The 23,922-nt window shown below is 36.6% G+C and overlaps 1 protein-coding gene across 1 annotated transcript in view; it reads left to right on the forward strand.

Moving 5' to 3' along the window:
* The first annotated feature begins 322 nt into the window (after nucleotides 1–322).
* LOC137223796 (alpha-fetoprotein-like) overlaps nucleotides 323–23,922 on the forward strand; it is a 38,817-nt gene continuing 15,217 nt past the window's right edge. Inside the window, exons 1-11 of the mRNA XM_067736256.1 lie at nucleotides 323–419; nucleotides 1,534–1,585; nucleotides 1,733–1,874; nucleotides 3,205–3,416; nucleotides 6,200–6,332; nucleotides 9,356–9,453; nucleotides 10,492–10,621; nucleotides 16,130–16,341; nucleotides 17,811–17,943; nucleotides 19,569–19,666; nucleotides 21,914–22,052. Coding sequence (XP_067592357.1) covers nucleotides 335–419; nucleotides 1,534–1,585; nucleotides 1,733–1,874; nucleotides 3,205–3,416; nucleotides 6,200–6,332; nucleotides 9,356–9,453; nucleotides 10,492–10,621; nucleotides 16,130–16,341; nucleotides 17,811–17,943; nucleotides 19,569–19,666; nucleotides 21,914–22,052 — 1,434 coding nt within the window. The 5' untranslated portion in view covers nucleotides 323–334. The remainder of the gene's footprint in view (nucleotides 420–1,533; nucleotides 1,586–1,732; nucleotides 1,875–3,204; nucleotides 3,417–6,199; nucleotides 6,333–9,355; nucleotides 9,454–10,491; nucleotides 10,622–16,129; nucleotides 16,342–17,810; nucleotides 17,944–19,568; nucleotides 19,667–21,913; nucleotides 22,053–23,922) is intronic.

Genomic DNA, 23,922 nt, shown 5'->3' on the forward strand with positions numbered 1-23,922 from the left:
TGTTCTGTAGGAGTTGTTCCACGTGTAGCTGTATTTCTGGTGTATCTGTGGGGAGGAAGGTGATCTCCGCGTCTCGCTCTTCCGCCATCTTGAAGCTCCTCCCCTCCCCGACATGACTCATTTTAAAATCCAGTATTCTTTAATGAATGCTATCTATGAAAAATATTTCTTCATTGTCGTGAATTTCTGTAATTGTTTGAGGGTCATAGTGGCCAAGGTGGAAAAACATTCACCAGAAAAACGTTAATTATTAATAGCAATTACTTGGAAAGAATATAAAAGGATTCTTCAATTCAAATGATAGAATGTACTCTATAAAGATTCATCTGAAATAATGAAGACTGTTAGAACCATATCTTTGCTTGTTTTCTTCAGCTCCATTAAATGTCAGACTCTTCAGAGAAGTTTACTAGATGCAGGTAGGGAATCCTATTTACAATCTATACAGCCATGTGCCAGGAGATGAAACATAATGACTGTTAACATATACATGGAAAGGCTATCTTTCTCAGTGCTCATCACTGTCAGTAGAGTCATTGAAGATTGCTAGAAATTAACCTGTGGAATAGATACAGAAAGAGAATTGATATATTGAAGCAACACACACAGGAAGATCTCATTTTCCATTTTCCACCTTACTTCCACTCTAGGTCAGAGAATGACATATTTCAAACTTGTATTTAAAATTGGATAAATGATTTTAGATAGAGCAATAGTGTTTATAGTAGCAAGAATAATCCCATGAGCTACATTATTCAGTACCTACTAAGTGCCAGGCACTGTGCTCAATGCTTCACACATAGGCTTTCATTTAATCCTAACAACCACCCAATGTAGTAGAAATTATTTACATTTGATAGAGAAACAGAACCTCTGAGTGCTTAAGTTATTTCCTCAAGGCCATATTGAGTATCAGAGCTAGAAGCTGAACTCAGAATGTTATCTCCAAAGCCTTTACTTGTTCATATGTAAATAATAATGGTTTCTTTATTAAATAGATAGCTGCTAAGCTCTTTTGAAGCTATTGATATTAGAAGGAAGACACTGTTTTCAATAGAGAGCATGTGTATGTGTATGTGGTGAGTGGAGATGATGAAGATGATGAGCGAATCCAAGATGTATGAGTTACTGTCTTTGCCAAATTAAGCCTGGCAAAGTGTTAATGTTTATACTTTTGTTCCTAATACCAGGCTTTAATTTTCTTAGTGTTCTTTGCGTGTGCTAGTAACTTCTAATAAGAGATAACCAAAGAGTCAAGTTTAATTAATTCAGAAGTATCAATACAGGTATGTGCAACTTATTTGTAAGCCAATGACGGTTCAACTACATGATGTGTTGGACTAGAAAGAAATCATTCACAGAATACAGTTTAAATAAAAGAAAAGATATATTCTTATAATTTGTTCTGGTTTATGATATAAACAAAAATAAATCTGGAAATTTATGAATGAATAAATATAGATTTGAATTGTCAAAGGGGATTTCAGTTTGGAAAATTTCCTCTTCTGTAAATAAAATCTCATTTTTTTTCAGCCATGCAGCACTCTAATAGCCAGAATTATCTAGAGGAGAACTTAAGAGCTGTGTGAGTTTTATTATCAGTATTCTTTTGTTTGAAATGTAAAATCATATTAATTATTTTGGGGGGGGAGTAGGGCAGTGATATAACAAGATTGATGGAGGAAAAGAGTTTGATTCTATCGTCAGCATTCACACAAGTGTTCTGTTTCAGCACTAGTATTATGGTTGCACAGTTTCTTCAGAAATTGACTTATGAAAAAGTACAAACCATAGTTAAAGAATTGCTAGATCTTGCAGAGAAGTGCAAGAGCCTCAAGCCACATGAATCACCTTCAGAATGTTGTCACCAATTGGTAGGTGAATCATGTTCTGCCTTTTTCTCTCTGTTGTTTTAAAAACTAAATTGCAAACAAAGGATGTTGTTATGAAGTGGGATGATTGAATAATTAGGCAAGGGATTTTAAGGCAACAATATGTACATGTGTCACACTCAAGATATAATCTTTGTAGGTTTATAAACTTACATTTTATCATTTCATATCTGGGAGATCAGACTCTGAGAACTAAATGCTCAAGAGAATGAATTATACCCTAGAATGCCAATTTGTTAATTTAAGTCGGTTGCTCTGTCTCTGTCACTAGAATATTATTGTCTGACATCCTCATATAAAGGTTTCTGGGAAATTAACGTACTGATTTTAAAAGTTTCTAAGAGAATATAAAAAAGAAGAAAAAAGTGAATATTATTATAGGCTTTTTTCCCACTTAGTAGAAAATCTTGAAAATTACTATCATCTCATAAAATATGTCTATCTTGTGATTAGAAAAATTCTTGATAAAAACTAACATATTCTTATAATCTACATATTTTTATATCAGTTATTCTCCTATCAACAATTTAAATACAAATAAATAATTTTCTTTTTTATTTATAGATTTTTTTCACTCCATCTTCTTGGGCTAAAACCTACCTTTTTTTTTTTCTTACCAGACTCTAAGTAGTCATAGAAAAATCATTAGTCTAATTAGAGACACACTTTAAATGAAGTTCCTTTGCCAGTGGCTAGCCTCACTTATTTTATATCGATTTCTTCTTATTTCCATTTCCAAAGATGACCTTTTTCTGCCCTTATCCCACAAATCTGGAAGCATATGTCATTTGAGGTTTACAGCATCCCACACATTTACTGCCATTCAAAGATACTTGAAAACTGAATCATTACATTTCTATTTGAATATTTGACACCGAATACACATTGCCTCAGAGTTTAACTTTTAAAATAAGCTCCCATGGAAACCAACTAAAAACAATGAGGAAGCAAGGAAAGCAAACTAAGAGCTGTTTCTTGGTGGGTAATTCTTATTAAAAATACCTTGATTTCTTTAGGTCCTGGACATTTTGGCTTACCTTTATTTTAATACCTTCAACTGTATGAAAATGAAGCACTTACATAGGTAGGGAGAAAATGATAAATTCTATTTGGCCAATGTCCAGCATGTGGGAATTTAGACTTAAGAACCTTTTAAAAGGCTTTCACTCAAAAGAGCTATGTCCAGGGACTGTTGGATACAGAGTATAACATTAAGCACTCAGTTGCCTTTTCTATATAATTCCTTAACTTTCCTGTGGTTAGAAATGTAGACCACAAGTGCCTTCCCTTAAGTTACTATTTCCTCCTACAGATGACTACCTTCCTAGAGCATATTTGCAATAACCAAGGGTTGGCTGACAGACATGTGTTTTCTGACTGTTGCAATACAAATAACTCAGCAAGACACAAGTGCTTCCTGTCATACAAAAAGGATGTTGCAGGTTACAGTGATATATCCCAAATTTCAAATCCTGAGCAGATCTGTGAGATGGACAAAGAGAATCATGTGCCAGTGAAAGAGAAGTAAGTCATATTTCCTTGCCAGGTCTTTGAAAAAGAGTGTTTTCCAATTTTGAAGACAGATCTTTTGTTTTAATATAAAAGTCTCTGAGTACCCAAAGCTTGATTATGTAAAATGAAAATTTGAGCTACAATTTATTTTTTTCCCTCACAATGACAACATAGTCTTAGTAAACCCAAGAGGGCATGAAAATGTCTGCACCATGAAACATTAAAAAGGACTAGGATCTGTAAGAGGAGACCCATCTCCTCAAAGGTTAGGTTGGTCAGACCAGTAGCAAATGATGTTGAAAAATACAGTCTAGTAGGCAAAGGACACTAAACAGAGTATTGGGAATAGAGAGCAGATAATAGCTCAGGCAATGGGCTAGTATTTGGGAGGTTCACGAAGGGATAGCCGGAGGGGTATCTGATAGGCATGGAGATAGAGTCTGTCATTGGGAACCTAGGAATAAGTAATACTTGCGGATCGGACAGAGATGAGTTTTCTACTCAAGAACTCTGATTCTGTAATTTCCACCTGGAGTGGATGGCATGATAGCCCATGGGTAGGTGAGCTCATATTTTGGTTTCCTAGTTAGCACAGAAGTCTATCTTTTGAGAGTGAGGTATGAGGAAGTTAGAGGCAGGAAACCAAAACCAGAGAGAGGTAGAAATGACAAGAGAAGGACAAAGCTTCAGTTCTCAAGGAATGCAGTTCTGGCCATCTGGTCAAGACAGACTCAGACACTAGGAAAAAGGGGAAGATCTGATTGCTGGATCTAGTGCAAAAGGCATGGTGGTGGTTTGATTTCAGATTTTAGACATGAAACTCTAAACCAGAAATGAATGAGCAGACAGGGTGACTTGATGTTGAACAACGTAAACACTTTTAATTCACCTATACATGGGCAGAATTGCCCCAGAAGTTACTGAGCCTTCAGGAAGGAATTAAATGGCCCCAGTCACTTAGGGAGAAAGGACTAAGAGATAAAGGATTGGGCCGGTTCCAACTGGTCTGACATTAGGGGCAACCAAATGGGAAACTGTAATATGAACTTGGCTACCTATTAAATGAAGTGCTAGCCACTCTAGGTGAGATTTATAAAATCATGTTCGGGCATTGTAAAATCAAGTTTGAGCATTCAGAGATTATGAAATCTAACCAATACTCAGGCAGTGAATCTAATCTCTTCTTGAACATTTACGATTAAGTCAGTATCAAGGAGTTATTTATATGCTAATTTAACTTATGTGCATACAACCATAAATATTCAGGGAAAAATAATTTTCTAACTACTTGCTTCATAATTATGTCAACAACTTTGTTTAGTTCTCAACCAAAGAAACAGTAACATATCAAAGCTAGAGGAAAAGTCTGCTATTTCAGTCTTATCAAAAGATAGCATAGAATACAGATACACCAAACAGTAGTTATTGTATCTTTGGATTATCTAAGGAATTTTCAATAACAGTTTTGATCATTGTAAGATAAGTGTGACCCTTTGTTACCTTGCAATAGGGACATTCTATTTTTAAATGGCTCTAATTATTAGAAAGCTTTTTCCTTATACTAAGTTCAGCTTTGCCTTTGGAGATTTGAAATTAGATTAGTTCATACTGAAAATCCTCTATGGGAACTAAGTTACTGCAGCACAAAAATGAACTCTTAGTTTAGCATAGTACCCAACAGAGAGCAGAGATATTGAATGGCTCCAATGAAATTTCCTATCAACCAGGAATTTTGCCTTATCTTGGGTGGCAGTTGTATCTTGATAATGTCAGTTTGCTTTCCTTTTTTTACAAGTTGGGCTTGAGAAACTTTGCTGAAATGTAACAACTCTATTGACTGAACTTCCAAGAGTAAGGGGGGTGAGGGTGGAGGTTGGGCGGGGGTCAGCATTTCCTCTAGTTTAGCCTTTTGCTTATACTATCCCCAAAATGATTAAAGACTTAACTATACTTTCATTTTGGCTTTTTGTCTTCATTGGCTACTCTGGAACTCTTTCAAGGGGTAACTCAGGAGTGCAAGATCCTTCCATCTTGGAGCTATACCATCTGGAGCAAGTGTTTCCAAGGTTACTGCAAAAAAGAAAGAGAGAGACTAGGGAACTGTGCAAAGTAATTACTAGCCAAACCTAGGAGTGGTGTATGGCATGTTTATTCATATTTCATTGATTAGAACTCAGTTATATGTTCCCACCTAACTGCAGGAGAGGCTGGAAAAGTAGTCTTCCTGTGAACACAAGAAAAGAAAGTGGATTTATGTGAGCATTGAGCCGGTTTTTGTCTGCAATGTCAACTTTTTCGGGGTATTTGTGTGTGTGGGGAGGTGGGGCATAAATAATTTGAGTAAGCTTTGTGGACTAGTGTGAGGAGATATGATTATAAGTGAAAGGCAGGCCTGGTGCCCAGGCTCTATAATGAGTGTAAACACCCACCAATAGCTTCTAAATTTAACTCCCCTTCACCAGGTGTACAATTCTCCATTTACAATCAGTTTAGACTATTGAACTTTCTATCTCCTACTACTTAGATAAAAATGAAAAGTTTTAATTACTGATTTTCTTTACTTACTGGTCCAGAAAGTACAGTTGGTGACTTCATGGGCACTGTCTAACCTTACAGTGATCTCTCTGTAGTGAACTTTTGATGCATTTAAGTACAGTGCTATCCTATTTCTGTCACCATGAAATTCTAGACATTTCAGGTCAACAAAACTAAATGAATCCTAAGTTTTTAAGAAACAGTGTCAGCATATGTTCTTGAATTCCAAATTATATAGCTTTGTATCTGTCAAATTACAGGTACATTTATGAAACTTCTAGGAAGCATCCATTCTTGTATGGACCCACTATTCTGACCATGTCTGCTTGCTATGAAACAGCTGTTCGGTCTTGTTGCCAAGAAGACAATAAGACTGAATGCTTCCAGATAAAGGTAAGCTATTCATATGTCAACCCTTACTTAGGGACTTGTTATGCTAAGTGTGGACTATGGACCAGTAGCATATGCATCACCTGGAAGCTTGTTAGAAATACAGTCTGAAGCTTTTCTCCAGACCTGCTAAAGAAGACTTCATTTTAACAAGATACTCAGGCAATTCTTATAGTCCTTCAATTTTGAGAAGCATGATCTAGCATAAATATAACTTCATAGTAAGTATTTAATATTCCAGTTATTATTTCTGTATAACAAAACACCCCAAAATTTAGTGGCTCAAAACAATAACAATGAGTTTAGTACTCTTATGGTGTCAGTGGGTCAGGAATTCAGGAAGGGCTCATCTGGGCTTTTCTGGCTACTGATTTTTCATGGGGTTGCAGTCAATGGCTGGGGCTCTGAAGGTCTGTAGTACCTGGGGGTTGGTCCAACATCTCTTTCTCCTCATATTATCTCAGGGCCTTTCCATGTGATCTCTCTGCCTTGGCTGGTTTGGGCTGCTTCACAGAATGGCAGCCTCAGGGAAACTGGACTGCTGACATATGGCCAAAGTCTCAAGAATGAGTTTTCTAGTGGATGAAGCAGAAATTGCATGGCCTTTTATGATCAGGATTCAAAAGTTACTTCTGCTCTACTCTATTGGTTGAAATATAATAAAATGTCACCAGTTTGAAGGGGAAAGTAAATATACTGTAACGAAAGCTCATTGTAAGAAGAACATGGGATAGAAGTTGTTATTATAGCCATCTTTGGAAAATACAGTTAGCCTCACACTTAATTTTAACTGTGTGGCTTTTTCTCCTTCATTGAATAGACATAAATCGGTGATTAGTTCCATGATAAAAGTACTTTTTATGTATGTTCATTAAAGGTTCTAAATATCAACACAAAATAGCCATCCTTAGAAGGCACACCAGATGGATTTTCCCCAAGGTCATGCTGAAATGAATAGTAGTTTGATAATCGTTTTGATGAATTCCTCAAGTCTAAGGGCAGTGCTGCTTCTTCCTTGCTGTTTTCTTTGATCTCCTCAGTGAGAATTTCTCTCATATTCCTCTCAACCCCCATTTGTCTATTCCTCTAAAGCTATTTCTCCTGTTGAGCTCCTCATCATCTACCTTGTGTAAGAAATTAAATAACGTATCTAAAGAGTCTGACATATGCTAAGTACTCAATAATCGCAGCGATTATCATTAAAGCTACTTATATATATTTCTTTCCCTAGTCATCTCCAATTCCTTCAGAAGCCAATTCTGAATTCCTAAGCAGGACAGTCATTTTTTTCCTCCTGTTGGCTTCATATTATTAAAAACAACAAAAACAAGTGATTGTGTAGACTTAGGTCTCATTACCTGGCATTTTGGAAGAATGAACTTTTTCATGAAGGTGAGTTTTTTTTAGGTAACTTGTTTCAAAGTTTTCTTAATCTTAACCCTTTCAGAGGAAATTTTTCCTTAATGTATAACATGCCCCTATAATTTTTAAAAAAATTTTTTATTGGAGTATAGTTGATTTACAATGTTGTGTTAGTTTCTGCTGCACAGCAAAGTGAATCAGTTATACATATATCCACCCTTGTTTAGATTCTTTTCCCACATAGGTCATTGCAGAGTATTGAGTTCCTTGTGCTATACAGTAGGTTCTTCTCAGTTATCGATTTTTTATATAGTAGTGTGTATATGTCAATCCCAATCTCCCTATTTATCCCTACCCCCCAACCCCGATTTCCCCCTGGTAACCATAAGTTTATTTTCTACATCTGTGACTCTGTGTCTGTTTTATAAATAAGTTCATTTGTACTATTTTTTTTTAGATTCCACATATAAGCAATATCATATGATATTTGTCTTTCTCTGTCTGACTTATTTCACTCAGTATGACAGTCTCTAGGTCCATCCACATACTAAGCATAAGCAGATGCTTTTAAGTTAGCTAAGAGTTCTTTTCTCCTCTCCCTCACTTTGTGATGTTTACAGTCTTGCTGCCTCCAGGGTGTCTGTTTCAAGAAGTTATTACTCCTTGCCCAGAGAAAATTGCATAGCCAATCATGTAAAACTTGTATCTATGATCAGAGAATGCAGTTTATGAGTTAAGCCTTCACAGACTCTCTTGTGAAGAAGTGGATAAGCTTGTTTGTATTTGATTTCAAATGAGTATAATACAACAAAATAAGAATAAAAATAATAATTATATTATAATTAATTATAAAGTATAATTTATTATCGTTGTGCCAGATTTGTGGTTTGAATATTGCCTCTGTATACATTATCTAACTTGTTCTTAAAAAAAAGCATTGTAAGGTGTTGTTACCCCAAGTTAAAATAATATATGGTCAATATAATGTTTTAAGTGAATATATAGAGCTTTTCTGAAATTTTAAAATGTTGTTTATTCTCCAATCACACAGAAATACCAATTTTGGTATATTTCCTTTTATTCATTTTTTTCATTCACAGGTTTTATTTTGTACATTGTTGTGATCAAATTGAATATATAGTTTTGGTTAGAGACCTAAATACATGTGCTTTTTATTAGAAGTCAAAAGTCAAAATTCTGGGTTAAAGAATATAAATGTTTTCTTGGGGGGGGCTCCATTAATATATATTGCAAAACTGGAACATATATCATAGATAAGCATTTGCGGACATGTTCAGGATGACAGGGCTAGTAACTTGAATAAAACCAAAATACAACTGTAAGACGTTATCAAAATTTATTCTAGTGGCTCCCTGGATTTTTGTTTGTCCACTTTCTTGTTCTCATTTATATGCCAAATGTCTAAGTTCTGGGACAAACAATCTCTGGGGAAGTGAGATGCTATTTTATAAAAAACAAAAAACAAAAAAACAGAACCTTCACCAAATTATGCTTTTACATTTGGCCTCATAGATAAGACAATAAAATCTTTCTAATTTTGAGGAGATACTTGATGTTTATTTTTCTCTCTTCTTTACTAACCATGAGATAAACTTCTTCTGTTGTTACCATAGTTCTTTGATGAGACGGTTTTCTAATTACAGCTAGAACCCATCAGAAAATACGTTAGAGAAATATCTTTGAGGCATCACCACTTATGTGAGATTGGGATTAAATTCAACCACAAAGTAGCAAAAGCAGTGTAAGTTACCTATTTAGATTTGTGGACTTTGTTGCTTTGTATCACCCTCTTTGATTAAACTCATTTGAAAAATCATTTATCTTTCATTTGCTAATGTCTCCATGCAAATCTGGTTCCTTTCTCTACACGTGTGCTATTTGCCTGTTCAATAGGGCACACTGGGCTGTGCCTGAAACTGCACAGTCCTCCTCTCTACCCACTATCTCCTGTGGGGTTGATATCTCCTCTATCAACTTCTTCCATCAGCTCAAATCCTTTAGGCTCTTCTCCAGTGCACAAAAGTTTCTGTACATTCAGATGCTCACACTTAGTAGTTCTTCATGGTAAAGGCTGGAGGACAAAAGGTATTTTTCTCTTGGAAGATAAGAAATATTTTGGCTCTAATGTCATGTAGGACAGAAAAAGTGAGTGGTGTTTTTTGAGGTGGGGATAGAGGAGTGTGGGGTGGGAGGAGAATTTGATGCTACTCAGTGTGCCTGTATCTTGGACCCAGATTGTGTTTCTGTCCCAAGTTTACCCCTGAAGACATGCATCTTCCCTTATATCACCTTCATCCCCAATTTAGGATAACAGTGGGCTGCCTGGAAGCTCAGTTTTCCTTATAAGGCAAGCCCATTTTTCATATTTCTAGAAAAATTTCAGGGATGTTTTTCAGTTGTCAACAGAGAGGGACAAGGGAGAACCAAACCTCTTACAATTATTATCTTTCTGATAAAGAATTTTATTTGGAAAGTCAGGTCAGATAAATTCCCAAATTACCTATCTAAGCAACTCAACTACTTTAAGCAATAATTTGAATGATGAAAATGACTGTATTTACACGATTATGAAGTGAATAATTTTCATTTTGTGATTTACATCTTTGTATGGCTCTGGGTTCTATCACTGTAGAAAAAGAAAGCACTTATAATATACAACTGTCTTCATCCTACATTTGCAACTGTGTTTCTATTCTTTTGGTTACTCAATGAACTACAACTAATTTTAGAAAGAATTGAATTCAAAAAACTGTTTAAAATGTACTTTTTTTTTTTCCAGGGAATTGGTTCTGTTGACTAAAAAACAACCTAAAGCTAACTTTTCTGAAATTGCCAAACTGGCCATGGATATTAAAAATCTGCATCAGATCTGTTGTGAAGGAAATACAGTAGGGTGTGTGCTTGGCAGAGTAAGACTTTCTCTTTTCTTAAAACTCTTTAAAATACTTGTACTTTTTAAATAAAAGTGAGGGTGGTATAGATGAATCTAAAAAAGTAATTATCATTTCTCAATATTACCAACAGAATGGTGTCTCCCCTCGTCTCTCTTCTCTTCTCATGAAACAATTTTTTTCTTTCTTTTCCTCCCTTCCTTGCTTCCTTCCTCCTTTCCTTCTTTCCTTCCTTCCTTCCTTCCTTCCTTCCTTCCTTCCTCATTCTATCTACTTTATTCTTTTATTCTTAAATTTTTAGAGCTGGCTGCTAATTTTCTTCCAAATTGAGATTGTATTTCATTCATCTTTGAATCTCTAGAAAGTCTTAGAATTGCAAACTATACCCTCAGGCCTTATCAGCCTGGAGGAAAGAAGAAACCACCAAAAGCAAAGATGTGGCGTCAAGGGACAAGGGCTGGGGCATGGACAGCATAGAACTCACCTGCCCCACGTCCAAATGTAAAGTCTCAAAATCCCAGAGAAGGAAAAAAATTGTAGCTGTTAAAATGCTGATAACGTTTTAGTAAATCACAAGTTACAAGTATGTTCCTATTCATTCTACAAGTTTGAAAACTGAATAATTTTCATCATGATAAAAAATAAAACAGAAACAAATAAAGACTACAATCATGATTTCAGTGAGGAATCTATGACTCTTATGGGCAGAAATCCTTACCCCCAACAATTTTTGCCCCATTACACATAGATTAAGGAATGTGGGTAACAATATCAGTTAAAATAGAAAAATCATTGAATCGAACACTCAGTAGAACCCCTAAGATTCTAAGTCCTCAAATGTCTACTTTGCTGGAACAGAGAGTTGGGGTCGGACCATAGCTTTCCCTTGGCAGCCATCGCAGTTGGCCATTGTTTGGTCAGTGCTTGACCGAAAGATGGTGGCTGCTACTGCCAATTCCATCCTGGAGATAGACAATATAAAGTTGCTTCTTGGATTACTTCCCGTATGGCAAGAATCTCAACGCATACTGGAAACGATACTATCCTATACACTTAGAAGTCGTGCTGGCTCTTTAGGATAGGCTCTCAGGATCCTATCTGCATGACGATTAGGTGAAAATTACAGGGAACTTTGGGACCTATCCATAGGTATTAAAACAAAACAAAAGAAAAATCTCTAAAATCCTTTAACACATAAACAATACCCATGCCAAACTGGTAACTCTAGAACAGCTCCTGTTATTGTCTATACTATGACAGGAATGCTAGAACAATCTCCAGTTATTTAATTGTATTAGGTAGTATTAATAAGCAATATAAAGTAACTTCAGGTAGTTCTGGCATTCCTTTCTTATTCTAGACTATAAAGGAAACAGGTTTAGAGTTATTAGCTTGACAAAGATACTTTTATGTGTTGAGACGTTTCACTCTGTTTTAGAGGTTGTCTTGTTTTGTCTTAAATAGGATGGATTCTGAACATTAGTAAATATTCTTTTGTCTTCTTGGGATGATCATTTGATTTTTATTGTTTGACTTATCCATTGAAGAATTATATTAAAAGATTTCTTAATATTTACCCATTTTTACATTGCTCAAGTCAATATCATTTTACTATATCTATGGTGTCTCTCTCTCTCTCCATATATATATGTCACAATTTTGCATTTATCTTTAGATGTGAAATGGATCTAGAACTTTCTTTTTTGGCACATATTTTATCAGGTTTTGGTATCCAGTTATGATAACTTCTAAAAGATGAATTAGAATTTTTTTCCTTTCGAATTCTCTGAAATAACTTAAATAGCACTGTAACTTACCTGTTTTCAGGTTTGTCTGTGAAACTGGAGGAGGGATGGAGATACAAACTGATGTGACAGCTTCTCCATTTCTTTTGTTATGGATTTATTTAAACATTTTTTTAGTCAATCTTTATTATTCATGAATTCTATACTTGAGAATTCACCTACATGCCAAAATTTATTTGTGACCCCCAAATCAATACTCACAGCACTTTGTGGTCATTCCCAGATTTATGCATGCTCAGAGCAGTGGAAATCTGAGTTGCCACATGTGCATGGCTCCAGCTAGAACAGAACAAGGTGATGCTCTCTGCCTTCTTGTTGTAGCTCTCATACTGTAAATAGGTGTTCTTTTTGCAGTCTATTAAGTGCCATATTTTCTGCATTTCTGTGCTTTTTGTTGATGAGTTAGCTCTTTACAATGGCCCGAGTATAGTTCTGAAGTGTTGTCTAGTGTTCCTAGAAGCTGTGATGTGCCTTGTGGAAAGAATATGTATTTTATTTTATTAGAGTATAATTGCTTTACAATGGTGTGTTAGTTTCTGCTTTATAACAAAGTGAATCAGCTATACATAAACATATACCCCCATATCTCCTCCCTCTTGCGTCTCCCTCCCACCCTCCCTATCCCACCCCTCTAGGTGGTCACAAATCTCCGAGCTGATCTTCCTGTGCTATACGGCTGCTTCCCACTAGCTATCTGTTTTACATTTGGTAGTATATATAAGTCCATGCCACTCTCTCACCTCGTCCCAGCTTACCCTTTCCCCCTCCCTGTGTCCTCAAGTCCATTCTCTATGTCTGCATCTTTATTCTTGTCCTGCCCCTAGGTTCTTCAGAACCTTTTTTTTTTTTAGATTCCATATGTATGTGTTAGCATACGGTATTTATTTTTCTCTTTCTGACTTACTTCACCCTGTATGACAATCTCTAGGTCCATCCACCTCACTACAAATAACTCAGTTTCGTTTCTTTTTATGACTGAGTAATATTCCATTGTATATATGTGCCACATCTTCTTTATCCATTCATCTGTCGATGGACACTTAGGTTGCTTCCATGTCCTGGCTATTGTAAATAGAGCTGCAATGAACATTGTGGTACATGACTCTTTTTGAATTATAGTTTTCTCAGGGTATATGCCCAGTAGTGGGATTGCTGGGTCGTATGGTAGTTCTATTTTAGAATATGTATTTTAGATAAGCTTTGTTCATGCATGAGGAACAGTGCTGGTGGCTATGAGTTCAATGTGAATAAATCACCCATATGCAGGAGTCCCCCTTATTGCCCCCTTTGCTTCCTGAGGTTTCAGTTAATCACAGTCAACTTTCATCTGAAAATATTAAACAGAAAAATCCAGAAATCAACAATTCACAAGTTTTAAATTGTGCACCATTCTGAGTAGCATGATGAAATCTTGTGCCATCTTGTGCCATCTCATCTGGGACGTGAATCATCCCTTTGTCCAGCGTTTCTCGGGGATTAGTGACTTAGCAGCCATATAGGTTATCAGATTGGCTGTCCTGGGATCACAGTGCTTGTGTTCAAGTCACCCTTACTTTACTTAACAATGGCCCCAGTGCACAAGAGTAGTGATGCTGGCAATTTGGATCTGCCAAAGAGAAGCCATAAAGTGTACCCTTGAAGTGGAAAGGTGGAAGTTCTCAACTTAATAGGAATGAGAAAAAAAAAATCATATGCATATGCTGAGGTTGCTAAGATCAATGGTAAGAACAAATCTTTTATCTGTGAAATTGTGAAGAAGGAAAAAGAAATTCATGTTAGTTTTGCTGTCACACCTCAAACTGCCAAAGTTTTGGCCACAGTGCATGATAAGTGCTTAATTAAGGTGGAAAAGGCATTAAAATTGTACAATAAGGTATTTTGAGAGAGAGAGAGAGAGACCACATTCACATAACTTTTATTACAGTATATTGTTATAATTGCTCTATTTTATTATAAGTTATTTTTGTTAACCTCTTACTGTTCCTAATTTATAAATTAAACTTTATCATAGGTATATATGTACAGGAAAAAACATAGTATATATAAGATTTGGTACTATCTGCAGTTTCAGGCATTGACTGGGGGTCTTGGAATGTAACCCCTGTGGGTAAGGGGGGGCTACTCTATATTAAATAAGGTGTTTTTAAACAGAAACATACACAAAATAAGGTTATGTCTTGATCTGTTGACGAAAATGTGGCCAGAGACTTGCAGAAAACTTGTTCTGTATTTCCTCTAGGGTAGATGATTCAATATTCATGAATTCAGTGTTTATAACTACTGTGAGTAATGAGAATCAACTGTACTTATTTTTGTCAGGTTTTAAAATATACATTTTCCTTTAAAAAAATCTCCTTCATTAGCACTTTCTCATTTAGAAATATAGAGTTCTACATGACAATATTATTATTTGATAACTAAAAACATCAATTATGTAGTTATACCTCCTTTCCCCCCCATGTATATATGTTTTCTCCTTTAAGTAATTAGTTTTGCAAAGAGACTATTTAATTTACTGTTCTTTTCCAAGACAGAGTTCTTGGAAAACGACATTTACTCCAGTCTCACAACTAGGTGGAGCCTAGTCAGAAGTGATTTATGTCATTTCTAGGCCTGGCCTATAAAATCTCCTGTCCAAAACACCCAATCTGAGGTCAGTGTTAGAATCTACAGGTTGGAGATGACAGGGCCTCTGTCAGCCTGGTTCTCAGAACTACTGCCCAGAGGCAATACACCTCCCCTTCTCAATAGGACTTTATTGAGAAAGAAACAGGCTGGATCCTATTAAGCCACTGAGAGCAGGCTCGTCACTTAACTAATGTACACACTCTCCCTTATCGGTCTCAACCTGACCTCACAATGCAGCTTCAATTTACCACTCTCAGATCTAGATCTTCAGTACATTCTTCTTCTCTCCTGATCCCTTAATCTTAATCTCAACTAAATTTTCCCAATGAGCTCAAAATGTCCTATATACCATTTCCCATGTACGCCATGTTCTTCACATCTAAGACTCTTTTATATAAAGATGGATAATTCTAGTATGCTTTTCCTCTCCATTTGTTTCCAACTAACTTCTATTTGTCCTTCAAGATTCAAATCATTCAAGATCTTCACTCTGACCTTTATCCAGTCTGGATTGCCAATCTCTCTTTTTTCTTCCAAAATATAACACGTGCATTTCTCTAACAATTTATTTTATAATGCATTATTATTCTTGTTTAACTACTTGACTCTCCAACTAGATTGTGAGCTCCTTAAGTATAGAGACTAGCTTGTTCATACACACATGTACTTATTTTTGTATGTGTATATATAAGTAAATATGTAAGTTTTATAGTAATATTACAGTAATGTATATAGAAAATGACAGAGACAAAATGTTTTCTAAACTGGGATCCCAGAACGATAACAACAGTAGCAAGTAATAAAACTCTTCATTTGTATTTTGTTGGGCTAAACTTGAAAACAATAATACCGTCTGTCTCTCTTTAAGTTCTGTAAGAGATGTTAGAAGAACTTGTGACACTTCAGTAAAGTCAAATAGAGAAGGTTTCTTAGTAGAATGAGTCACTATAAATGACCTTTTTTGGTCTCGCAGTTTGCCATGGAAAAAGCAATATAAGATGCCAAGTTTTTCTCTGGTTTTCTACTGATAACAATAAAAAGAAATAAGTTCAGAATGAAGTCATCAAAAATTACTGCTCTTTTATGTTTATAGAGCCAGCTTATGAACTATACCTGCTCTAAACAGGCTACACCATCCAGCAAGATCACTCCATGCTGTGAACTGCCAGAACCATTCCGAGGGGAATGCATTATCAACTCAGAAAATGACAAACCTGATCTCTCATCCCTGCCACTTAGCAGGTTTACAGAAGACCAGTTTGTATGCAAACAATTCACTGACAAACAAGATGACTTCCTACAAGAGTAATACGGCTTTTTGTAAAATCTTAGTAATGGTATATTGTATTTATGGATTCTTTGGGAGAGATTGCAAACTTGAATGATGACAGAGGCGAGCCAATGATGTGAGTGAATGGTTAAATGGCTGAGAGGAGATGCCTTGTGGAGTCCAAGGTTGCAGCTACTATTTGGCTCTAGCTACTTGTAACCATATGGGAATGTAGGCTTTGGGTCGTTGGATCAACTGCATTTTGAGAGAAGTTGGAAGTCTCTTGATTTTTAAATGTTGACAACTAATATACGAATTTTAAAAAACACAGTGAGCGTCAAGTGTGTGCAGGCTTTGCTCTGAGGGACTTAGAGTCATCCCTAAGTAAGGGTTTCAGATTGGTATGCCTGGCCAGCTCTTCTAATTAATTTAATACCTACTCTCAAAGCCATAGTGTGGCATTACAAGATTAAAGAGATGGAGTTCTAACATCTCTGGTGTCCAATCAGAAGTGCAAATTATTTGGGGCATAAAGCAAACTGATTTCAATATATTATAATATTAAGACAACATTACTGAGTGATTGAAATAGTTCCAAAGTCACTTTGTGAAGTATTATTTGGAGCAGCTAAATTCTAACAAAACATAAGAATTTGAATTTTCCTCAAAGTTTTCTGTAGATTGACTTTAGCTATATTTCTGAAATTACATTTGACACTGGCTTATAAAAGTAAATGTCACTACCTGAACTCACTTATCCCTAAACTTGCATTTAGTATTGAAAAAGTCGATAGGCACAACTTCCTAGTGGAAATTACGTTAGACTATGAGTTGTGAGACCTGAGTTCCAGTCTAGCTTGGTCATGCATCAGCTTTGAAATGCAGTTCAAGCCACTTAATTTCCCCAGACTTTTGGGTTCCAACTGTAAACTGAGGCAGTTGGATAAGATCACTTCAGATGTCCCTTCTGCAATTCTATGATTCCTTTGAAAATATTCTAGAGTCCAAATTTCTCTTTCTTGTAACCCAGAAGAACGTGCAGATTATGGACAACTGATGCTTGAAGGCTTATGTGGGAAACAGGGGAAGATGGTTATTTAATACCTAGTCAGCACAGTCTTACAAAAAAATTGTAATATTTATAAAATCTAGCCTCAAAGGTCATCAAGAAAATGTTCTCACCCAAACACTTGAAATGAATTTCTAGTAAAAGTAAGGAGAGACCCTGAGCCAGGAACTAAATCTTGTCAGGATGTTTTAGGTTCAAGTTTGAATCTGCCACTCACTACTGTGTAACTTTGGAAAAATCACGTAATTTTATTGATTTGGTTTCCTTATCTCAAAATCTAGCCAATAAAACTTCCCTGCCAGCCTCCCAAGATTTTCAAATACCTAAAGTCAGTTAAAATATTGAATAAATGTCATGGTCATAGGTGGCTTTTGAAAGAAAACTATGGCTTCAGAATTTAGTGTTTACTTTCTGATATTCTTCATGTGCTTACAGGTTTCTTTATGAATATTCAAGAAGACATCCAGAGTTGGCAGTTCCAGTGATTTTAAGAGTGGATACAGTATATCAAAACTTACTGGGAAAATGCTGTAAATTAGAAAATCCTCTGGAATGCTATAGTCATGGGGTAAATTCCTTTTTTTACACCTGTTTCTCATAAGTGATTATAAACATAGGGAAAAGTCCAATGCTGTTAGTAGTGCTGTACTTTTGTAAGATGATTATGCATGTTCTTTCTAATTGCAAGCACTACACAAAAACTTTGATTTCTGTCTAAACCAAAGGCCACATCATTATACAGCAGCAACTTTCTGTGTGAGTCACTGCCTTATAGATTCTGTGTTTTATGAAAACAACTCTGTGCAATCTTCTCTAAAGTTTGCTTGGCATGGTAGCAGGTAGCATGAAAGCATAGCCTATTAGGGTGGGGGAAGGTTGACGGTTTCCACCAAGCAGGCCTGGAAACTGTCCCTATCTCAGGCCAGAAATCATACTGTTCACAGTCAGCAGCTCCTGTTGTGTAGTTGACATGGAAAAAGCCGGTTGCCTTACAACTCTCTGACCAGACAATCTGTTATCCACAGTTTACCAGGAGCCAGGTGGTTCTGGCTTTTGTTATGCTAATTAGTGGGTGGGGATGGAGGATGAAGGCATTTCTTGTCCTGTTTGAGCTCAAGCAGGTACACCTAGCATCTTCCTGTTCCCAGAGAGAAGGCTAAATGAAGGCGACTTAGTCTTTTGTAGGTTAGCACCCTTTCATAGCATCACCTGTAGACTCCACAATCATCATTATGATAATAGCCCCTTATAGGAGCATGGATGTTTAGAGTTTACAAAGTAGCTTTACAACAAGTGTCCTATTTTATTCTCACAACAGCTTGGTAAGATAGGTAATGGCATAAGTACTAGCTACATTTTGTAGATGAGAGTTTTGAGTTTCAGAAGGTTCAGGTGACTTGTCCAATGTCACACAGGCAGTAAGGACAAGGCTAAGTGTTAAATCCAGGCAAACAGTTTGCCAATCAGGTAAAATTTTTACTATAACAAATACTGTTTATTAGGATCAGGTGGACTGGGTCTGATTACTTAAGAAGATAACCAGTGCTCCTACCAAAGAGCTAAGTCTGCAAGGTCACTCGTATCTTCCCACTGGAATTTTATTTGCACTGTTCAAGAATTCTTTGAACTTTCATTTAGCTCTGAGAATTCCATGTGATTCCCTTTAACGTGTATTCGTGGAGTGCTTTACTATGTTCAAGTCTGGTACTTGTTTTTATTAAACCATGACTTCTTAATATGTATCTATATTTCTATACCTACATCCATATCTCTATATCTGTACTGTTTACATAAAAATGCTGTATTATTAAAAATAACCAGTATGCACACATACACACACACATTCTGATCAATTAAACTTAGATCTATAAATTACTTTTAAGGACCTCTTTTTGGCTTGATGAATGGTTAGCTTTATGCTTGTAAAATATGCCATTTAAGCCCATAAATGAGTTCATACCACAGGAAACTAAATATCAATCTTTGCTGTCCCACTTTTTTCTCCACAAAGTACATGACCATTCCTGTTTCAGCAAAATGTGTTTTCTCAACATTTCCAAACTCACTAAGTAAATAAAACCCTGGGTTTAGTAAAACAGTCACATTAAACTATTACAGAAGATGGTTTTGCAATCTTACCTCAAGATAGATTGTTGCAACGATAGATAAACACTGATTATCTTTATTTTTCAGGAAGAGATGTTTCAAAGAGTGGTTCGTGAAAGCCATGAGCATGTGAAAAATCAGTGTGATTTACATGAGAAATTAGGAGATAGTAACTTCCATGACAGGTATGCTTCCAAGATATTGTCCAAATTTGTGGTTGTTCGTGAGTTTTTGTTGACTCCTGCTGCTGAGAGTTGCTAAGAGTCTATATTCAACCTTAAAATCTCAGAGGCCAAGGAAAAACTCAGTTCAGAATTAACCTAGTTATCTTTGTCTTGATAAGACAGTTGTCCACATAACCTTGGGTGCTTTTACATTGCTTTTTAGGCCAGTTTCCAGATTCCAATCAATGCCCAGAGGTCAGGGAGCCGGCAGACCCTGACTGCCCTTCCGCAATCCCACAGGAGCCCTCTACCCTTCACCTGGACATTTAGTTTGGGGCTTTGCATGCAATCTGGAGTCAAGGCTGCAACAGAGATCTAATCTAGGTTTTCTTCATCAGTTTCAAGTCAGGTCAATATAGCAAATACAGTATTTTCACCATCAAGAGTAGAGATAAATAGGCACCTTAGTCAGAGGGAGCACACGTTAACTCTTTGTGTGCAGAGAGCCTGGTAAATCCCATTGTATTTCAAAGATTAAGATATCAAAAAAACAAAAAAGCCAATTTTCAGTTATCTTTAAGATCTTACTGTAATAGTCTATTAAGAAGCAGAGTATATATATATATATGTCAATCCCAATCTCCCAATTCATCACACATATATACACTAATATGTATAAAATGGATAACTAATAAGAACCTGCTGTATAAAAAAATAAATAAAATAAAATTCAAAAATTCAAAAAAATATATATACAACCGAATGCACAAAACCAGGTGGAGAGCACTACATGTTTGTGGATGTTATTTCAATAAAAATCCAAACAGTTTAGTGTGTGTGTGTGTTTTGATAAAATGATCTTAAAATTGAAACAGATATAAAATAGGTAACTAATAAGAACCTGCTGTATAGCACAGGGAACTCTACTCAAAAAAAAAAAAAAAGAAGCAGAGTATTGGGGAAAAGTGCAGTTTGATACAGTGTCCCATAATATTGAGCTTAAATTAAATGTCCAGAATAATGGATCCAAAAAAATTATTCTTGTTTTAGAATATTTGGCTTATTATTTTTTTTTACTGTTGTATTTAATTGCTAACGTCTAGCTTAAGGATTAGACCGGTGACTCTCAAACTTTAGAGTGCATCAAAATTACTTGGAGGACTTGTTAAACACAGCCCACCCCTAGAGTTTCTGATTCAGTAAATCTGGGGTGGGGCATGAGAATTTGTACTTCTAACAAGTACCCAGGGGATGCTGCCAATCCAGGGGTCACACTTTAAGAAGCACTGGATTAGGTTGACTATTTCCTTGGATGCTGTAGCTAAATTCTTCCCCTAACTCCATTATAATATAAATGCAATAAATGATTCTGACATTTCGTCCTCAAATTCAGTTCTGCAGAGTCTTTCTCATTAAAATCTCTCTCCATATCCCTCAGTTCCCACTACCACTCTCCTAGTTCAGGCCATCACTTGAATTACTGGCATGGACTTTTCTTCCCTCACTTTTTCTCTTGCCCACCTCCAATCCATTCTTTATATAGCAACCATAATTATCTTAAAAACAATGTAAATCTGATTCTATAGTTAAGCTTTCTTCCTTCTCCTCTCTCCAATTCCCAATCCCCCCTAATTAAGAAAAAAATCACAATCAGTGACTTTCTAAGTGCTCCCTTCTTACTTTCATTCCCCTTCACCTGGCTCATTTTTAGTTATTGTCAGATCTCAGCTCACATGTCATTTCCTCTAGGAAGCCTACCTGACCTCCCTGGGATGGGATTAGATGTCGTTCTATGTGCACCTATAGCATTCTCTATTCCTCTCATTACACTGAGTGTACTCCTCTATCTCCTCCACTAGAGGCGTGAGACCATGAGAGTAGGACATGTTTCCTGATCATGTAGCTTCTATTCCTACATGTTGTAGACAACCATACATGCTTTAATGGCCTGTGCATATATTTATTTCAGAAGCTGTTTACTATGAGTCTGATTTTGCAGCCATCCAAATTAGCTATCACAGTATCCTTCATAAGTAGAAAGAAGATGGATGAGAGTGGAGCAATGTGTGAGGTGGAAAGGGAATTCCAGGTATACTGAATAAGCCATTGAGCCACTGGGTCAAGAACTAAAAGGATAGACTTAAACCCAATCTAATGACTTGCTCATCCCACATCAGAGACAATGTCAGATATTGAGGAAAACTTTGTAGAATTCTTCATTTTGGGCACATAGCCATGGCCAGGAATAAGAGGAAATTATTCTTTCAGGCTCATAGTCCTTTATACTAAGAAAGCCCCACAACTATCTGCTCAGGAGTTGGTTATATTCACGAAGAACATGGCGGCTGCTGCCACCACATGTTGCCCACTGAATGATGAGCAACAGTTTGTTTGCATGGAGAACTCGGTAAGTGCATCCTTGCATGTCTGTCTGTTGTTAAAAGTTCTGAACTCCAAGCCCCAGCAATCAGTCTCACGTTGGTGGACACGTCTATGAATTGTCAATGGAACCTAATAATTCTGTCCTTAAGAGAATTTATTTCTGGTCAGTTCATGCCAATTGTCTTTGATTAGCAGCAGGGATAAATAAGACTATCACTTTGCAAAAACTGGGGATGTCAGATTCACCAGACCTTTGCCTGGATCATATCCCAAGGTCTATTCCCTGGATTTTCAAGTCAACAAAAGCGATTTTGCTGATTTTAGACTAACTCATACTAATCAAAAGTGTAGGAAAAAACCACCCAGCTTCCTCTTGTGTTTCTCCTTTACTCTCACACGATTACCATACTCACAACACTTTTGACACAAGATGTGTGGGGTTTTTTTTTTCCCCAAAGCAAGCACTGGGAATCCTACAATTTAACTCAATTCTAACACTATCTGCTTGGAGATAGCATCAGATCCTACGGGTTGAGGGCTCAGTTCCACAGGACTGCTCCCACCTGACTTCAGATGCCAATCACAAGTCCAAGTTGTCACCTGTGCTTCTGACTGATTAGCTATAAATCGGAGGTTTCCACAACTCCCTCCTTGGGTTCAATTAATTTTATAGAGCACTTCACAGAACCCAGGAAAACACAGTTACCAGTTTATTGAAGGATATGAAAAAGATGCAGAAGAACAGCCAGATAAGAGATACATAGGGTGAGACCTGGGAGGGTTCCAAGTGCAGAAGCTTCCTGTGGAGCTGGGGTGTCTCACCGTCTCAGTGCTTGGATGTGTTCACTCACCTGAAAGCCCACTGAACCCCATACTATTGGGATTTTATGGAGGCTTCCTCACATAGACATGACCAATTATTAACTGTATTTCCAGCCTCTTTCCCCTCTCTGGAGCATGGGGGTGGGGCTAAAAATTCCAAGCTTCTAATCATGTCTTGGTCTTTCTGGAGACCAGCCCCCATCCAGGAGCCATCCAGGAGCTCACTCAGAGTCATCTCATTAGAACAAAAGCTGCTCCTAATGCCCTTATCATTTAGCAATTTATAAGCATACCAGGAGCTTTGTGTCAGGAACCAGGGTCAAAGACCAAATATTTATATTTTCTGTTATCTTACATCAAACTTACAAGTGTTACCTTCATTAGACAGAATATCAGGTTTCATTTACAGTGAGAAATGTCTTCCCAATGTCAAGAATAATTGGGTCTAATAACTAGGCTACACTTTTCCCTGAATCACATTACTTGGGAAGTTGAATTAGGATATGGGTATTCATGCAAATGGAATCAGAGGAAGGGCAGGGATGGTCTTGAGAGATATTTCTTCCAGGGATATGAATTATTCCCTCCTAGCAATGGAGAACATCACTCTAGGACCTGGATGCTCATCTCCAGGTCTCTCTCAAGTGGTATATTTTAACGCTACTGAATTCTTGTTTGGTGACAGCTTTCTTTGTCCTATATTCTTGGTAGAGCATCTCCTCTATACTAAGTTAGTCTTTTTTTTCTGATAAAATATAGTTGTTTTGGTTACAGATTTAAAATGTTTTATTATCCAGCTCTGTCTTCCTTTTATTTTATTATAAATTTTTATTATCTAATCATGCCTTCCTTGGGGAACTCTTGATTTATATTCCTAAAACCTTGTTTTTAAGTGATCTCTTTGGTTACTTCAATAAATTCATAAATTAAATATTGATGCTCACTGGTTTCAGTCACTTCATCCCCACATACATAAGTGACAGGGAATTTGTGTGGTCATTATACTCAGAGTGGAATACAGGCAGCCTTGCAGACAGCGTCAGGATAAGTATCAGACACACCCTGGGAGCAAG

The sequence above is a fragment of the Pseudorca crassidens genome, chromosome 4 (genome assembly GCF_039906515.1).
Source record: "Pseudorca crassidens isolate mPseCra1 chromosome 4, mPseCra1.hap1, whole genome shotgun sequence".
In the NCBI taxonomy this organism is placed as follows: Eukaryota; Metazoa; Chordata; class Mammalia; order Artiodactyla; family Delphinidae; genus Pseudorca; species Pseudorca crassidens.